At 28.2% G+C, this 6000-nt stretch overlaps 1 protein-coding gene across 5 annotated transcripts in view; it reads left to right on the forward strand.

Moving 5' to 3' along the window:
- Positions 1–5176, forward strand: part of Oga (O-GlcNAcase) — a 258596-nt gene extending 253420 nt beyond the window's left edge. For all 5 annotated transcript variants that reach the window (XM_089593868.1, XM_089593869.1, XM_014348767.2 and 2 more), the window contains 3 exons: positions 4271–4466; positions 4549–4708; positions 4802–5176. In XM_089593868.1, the coding sequence (XP_089449994.1) occupies positions 4271–4466; positions 4549–4708; positions 4802–4938 (493 nt within the window). In that variant the 3' untranslated portion in view covers positions 4939–5176. The remainder of the gene's footprint in view (positions 1–4270; positions 4467–4548; positions 4709–4801) is intronic.
- Positions 5177–6000: the final 824 nt, after the last annotated feature.

A 6000-nucleotide genomic window follows, 5' to 3' on the forward strand; every position in this document is an offset into this window, starting at 1 on the left:
GTTTGATTATTTCTATAAATGATTCAAGTAAAAATTAATTTTGAATATTATCACGCTTTTGAAATTAAATTCAGAGTCTTCAGATGTATATTATCGGCCCAAAAATGGCATGAAAATTCATAGAAAAAAAATCTCCAGGATCAAAAAGCTTGAAAATAATTTTTACGAATTCAAATCTGTTTAATTTATTTTTATTAAAAAAAAAAAAAACTATTTCATTAATAATGTTCAAGTCAATTGAAAGGTTTGTATGTACGATATCCGATTGAAGACATGATTAATATCAAATGCTTATTAGTTGTGTGCACCTTGGTATCAAACATTTTTTTATCTTTATTAAAAAAATTTCTGTTATTTTATAACTTATTAAGAAGATATATTTGTATCACTTAATAAAGGTTGTTATCAAATAAACAGCTCTCTACTTTTTCTAATATCTATAATATACTATTTTTATCAATAATAAAATTTAATAACATTACAAAGAATCAAATCAAATACATAACATAATTGATTTTCATAATACTCTTGAATGAAGATAATATACTTTTGGAATTAATAAAAAATTTGAAGTAACTCTTCGGAAGTAGCATGCTCATACAGTATTCTTGTCTAATTTTTCATAAATTTCTCTTTATTTAGATACTTCTTTGCCTAAACTCTTAACATTTTGATAATTTAATAAGGAAATATTTTTTTGAGAAACTTTACATTAAAAAAAAAAAACAATCTGATAAGTTCATTACAAACCAAGATTATAGCTTGAATTTTTTATAATCGAGGAAAAAGGTAAAAATCTTGTTATCTGTGCCAAAATAATACCTTGTACAAATGATCAAAAAGCTCGATATACTTATTGATTTTACTATACAATTGAGTTATTTAAAAAAAATTGTGATATCTTTCCGATGAGATGTATGCTTAAACGTATTAGTCACAGTTTTCTTTATCAGTCATTGATTTCAAACACTAACGTCAAACTAAGTCTAAAATTTACTTTCAAACGTGAAAATGTTTTCCTCGTTGAAACTCGGTTATGCCAGAAAATGTTCTGAATTCTTTAAAGACACCCTCTGACTTCATGTCAAAATACATGCTAATGAACTAAAAATAACCTGCTAAGTTTGCAAATATTTTATAAATTCTTGTAAAACTTTTTTAAAGTTATAAGAGAATTCATTTAAAGTATAATAATAATTTTATTGAATTCATAATTATTTCACATTTAATTTTTTTAATGAATTTAAAGAGAATACATTTCTATGGATTCTTTCTAAGATAAAATTAAATATAATGTTCACTGCAATTTAAAAAGGGGGTTATACAAGTAAGTGATGTATTGAAACTTATTTTAAATTATATTTATTCCGTTTGTAAATAATGTGCGTTGATACTATTTACGGTACATGAATTTCATTATCATCTTTTATTGGAATCTGAACAACGTCACGAGCGCTGTCTGGTGAGCATTTCCGTATGCCACGAGAGGAGGCTGTGCTGTGCGTCTTGGTGACACTTACAATACATTATATACATATAGGGCTAACGGACGTATAACCTTTACAGTTTATGCAACACAGGAAATCATTGGATGTATTTAAATAAACTAAGCAAAACAGAGATTTGTTAAAAAATTATTTTAATTTTGTTTGTATAAAACTTATCTAAATAATACACGTCATATCACAATGTTATAGTAGTAAGCTATTTCATTTTTTGAACGTTATTTTTTTCACCTTTATGTATTGAATAGGTAAATAACGTCGCATGACCATTATGCTTAAATGAAATATGTAATATATTGAATGCCCTGATCAGACACTATTGCTTTGACAGCGCGAGATCATCGATAGTTTCTGCGATGGTTATTTTTTTGTGTTTCCATGAATAAATAAAAAATATCAGTAAAAATTGACTTCTAAATGAAATGATCAGTGTCACAGGAGCGTATCCGCTACATACAGTGCAGAGGTAGAGGTTCAAAAAGTATAACGAGTTGACTTCTCAATAAAATGATCGACTGTTATAGGAGTGTGGCCGCTGCATACAGTGCAGAGGTAGAGGTTACAAGAATCATTAATATGAGTACAATGAGGAGTACAAATCATATAAATTTTTGTGTCAAACTTTCGGCAGAGTCGTAAAAAAAAAAGTATACGTACCACGGCCAAAAAGTGGGGCTATTAACCTATATTAACCGCGCATTAGATAAATTAGCGTGGTCAATAGTAGTAGCCCCACTTTCTGGCCTAGGTACGTAATACACTATATCCCTCACACTTTCGAACATAACGTTGCAGTTCAAAATTCCATTGCCACTCAATGAGAAACATCGAAGCGTACGTTTAATATTAAGTTTATCTTTATAATTATATGTTTTTAGTTATTTATTACATATTGATATTAAGATTTTTATTAAAACCTGTAACTTTTTATGGGTGTTTTCATAACTAAATAACTTGATGGTGTTTATCTTCCTTATTATTTTTTAGTCGTACTTTCAATGAATAAATCTAGACCAGATACAAATTTCAAATAGTAAAAAAATAATTGTGTCACTGTCAGAGAATAGAAGATATTGGGTTCCAAAAAATAGAGCATGATTTTGTAATCATACTAAATAGTACATTACAACTTAAAGCTGTAAAAATAAAGACGGCCACAGATCTTCTGAGTCTTATTTTAGGTGAAGTACGAGGTTGACGCATAAATGATCTGAGGCTTTTTTACTTCTAATTATGGGTTGTAAACAGTTTTCTGTGTTCCCGCGGATGGAAAGAAGATGTTCTCGTACGCTGTACAGATGGAAACGTTAACTTCGTTCCTGCTGGGGCATAATGATAGTTTTTGTCACAAAAGTGCTATTGCCATTGGGGATATTTTGCAGTCTGAGTGACTGTAGGATTACTCCGATCAAATGGTGCTTATATAGCGAACACTATTTTTCCAACGGAGGGTGCAGCAAATCGCCCCGAAGTACAAAAAATAATTTTTTTTCTAGGTAAACTAAATATTAATGACTTGTTTGTAGTCGATCTTCACTTTACTTTATTCGTATGAATACGTTACAGCTGTTTCGGTACACAGTACCTTCCTCAGACATGTGTACATCAAGACTTATCTGAAAGTAAAGTGAATATCGACTACAAACAAGTCATTATTATTTAATTTACCTTGAAATAGATCTTCATCAAGTAACGACCAATAATATCAATTAATTTTTTTTCTGTTTATAATGTAATTCTTCATAGATTTTTATATACTCAATGAAATTCTGACGTCTAATTTCCTGTAAGTCTCTGTTATCATAAGTTCTTTCAAGTAATAAAGTGCAAAAAATAATATTTTTTACACTTTAACCTTAAAATATGTAGGAACTTGACTTCTACGTGCTGATTACGTTGCCTGATAAAATAACATGCGATACAATTGTTCATAAAGAATACAAAATCCATGAAGATTGATTTTATCCAACTGTTTGTGATTAAAATTTTAATGTGTACAACGACCGTCTAGATTATCTCGAGATCCATACAATTGTGTTTACAAGTATACATAATACATGATGCTACTTTACGTACAAAATAAAGTTCATATTATACTGTATTAATTAAACCGACTTTTAAAACAATTTTTTTAAGAGAAACTACATTACCACACTTACGGTACCATTAATTGAAATCATTGTATTCACCCCTGTAAAAGACACAATCTTTAGCGATATTCTTTTGTTTTTAAACATTTTTAAACTGGAAATCATTCCTAAACGTTAAAGGGAAGGGTATTTAATATTGATCTATTGTCGTGCCCGACCCATGGCCAGTTATTTGCTTATAATTTTTTAGTTACGAGTCTCAATAGTTTTAAAATACTCGTTAACTTTTTTGTAAGTAAACCTCGACTGAAATATGTTGAAACTTATAAAATTGACGAAAATTTGAACTCTTTTTCTCGTAAAAGTGGTTTATAATCTGAAAAATTTTAAACACAATATGATTCATAAAAATAAACTCTACATCCTACTAATAAAGATTTAGTATTTTATTTAAAAACAAGCTTTTTAACTTATAACTTTTTCAAAAGCATATCTGCTTGATGACATATAAATGTAATTATAATTGTGCATCATATCTATATTGATATACAAAAAATACAAATTTGTTGAAAGTTGTAAAAAAAAGACTTGTTACAACATACAAACATGTTGTACTGTAATAATAAATTGTATAATAATGACAATGGTAGTAACAATGAATATTTGTATACTCAGGCTTGTCGGAGGATTTATAATTTTGAGTCCAGAAATTTGCATGGTGGTTGAAGATGAGGCTAATGTTGTTGGATATGCTCTTACTGCCATTGATGTAAGGTCGTACAATCAAAAACTTGCAATATCCTGGATACCTGAAATGCAGCTCAAGTATCCTCTAAAAAATGTAAGCAACGACTTTACACGGGAAGAACAAGTATGTTAAAATTCATGTCACAAAAAATTAATCTTACACTATTGCAATTACTTCATTAATCCTTTCGTTCATATTTTTTTAGGAAGCGATAAAAGATTTTCACACATTTGTTCCTGACGTACCAGAGCAATTATACCGCCAGTATCCATCCAAGATCATATGCACATTATTACCAGAAGTTACAGACCTGTCGGTCTCCAAACAGCTAATCACATGTATCTTAGCTGCTCTAAGAGCGAATGGTAATGATATTCATTAATATCATTACATGAGAATTCAAAACATAAGAATATAATAAATTGTTTATTAACTTTTCCTAAAAAATTATTATTCAGGTTCTTTTGGAGTTCATACAACAATGTCGGTCACAGACAAAAATAATCGAGAATTTTACATTAGATTAGGTTTTGTTGACTTAGTATCACCAGTGGAAGATGAGTCAAAAACATTGATAATGTGTCGAAGTTTCTAACTAGCAAATACTTGAACATTTTAAGAAAATAATAGTCTTAGCACCACCTCACAAAAGGATAATAAAGTTATAAAATGGCTAAGAAAAATTTCTGAAAACTTTTTTATCATAGCCCATTAATATTCTGTTTTTCTACGAAATGTATGTAAAACAATTATATTTAAGTGTTATAAACAAGATGTACAGCAAATCAAAATATGTTATAAGATCAAACATTTCTAACTTTTTCTTTAAAATATTTCATACAAAATCAAATATTAAACGTCTTTTCTCAAACTTTGGGTGTCTAGATTTATTATACAACTGATGTACATATTATCTGAATGAAAGTTTACAACCCAGCAATATAATTTATTGCAGCATTGAAGAAAATAAATACATTGAACAGTCAGTGTATTTAAAAAAAAATATATGTAATTTTTCAACATTTTTAATCTTTAAATCACAGTTTCAAAACTATTACACATATTGCCTGTGCACATGTATAAAGAGTCACTTACGAGTTAATAATAATACACAACTTATAAATATAAAATAACAATTCTCTGAGGCATAAGTATTAAATTTATTCGGTTCATGTTAATTCTTACTTACAAAAATAAAATATAATGGAAGGAAATAAAAAATCTATTGATATACAATTCAATAATAATCGTTACACTCTTATCACTAAAAAAATATGGTCTATCCTACTTTATATCATAATTGCAATTAAAATAATGGATTACTTAAAGTATAAAAATAACTTAGTTTATTTTATGAATACCAGGTTTAGATTTGTTTTTGTGAAGATCGCTGATAGTATTGTGAAAACCGCTTGAGTTAGTTCAATGTATTTCTGAGACGATAACATTTTATCAACAATATCACTTCTTATTAAAAGTATGATCTTGTGATTTGTAATTTCTTTATACACAAGCTCCGATGGTCTCTATTTGTTTTATAATACTATTAAGTAATTCGCGTTATGTTTTTAGAGCCAAATTCATAAAAAAATATTGTATGATGCCAAAAAGTCCTCAGAAATAATTGTTATGACATAGTTGTGTCACAGTGTTACTT

This window comes from Copidosoma floridanum, unplaced genomic scaffold (assembly GCF_036245765.1).
Source record: "Copidosoma floridanum isolate Cflo_tuat_1 unplaced genomic scaffold, Cflo_Japanese_pri ptg000020l, whole genome shotgun sequence".
Taxonomy (NCBI): domain Eukaryota; kingdom Metazoa; phylum Arthropoda; class Insecta; order Hymenoptera; family Encyrtidae; genus Copidosoma; species Copidosoma floridanum.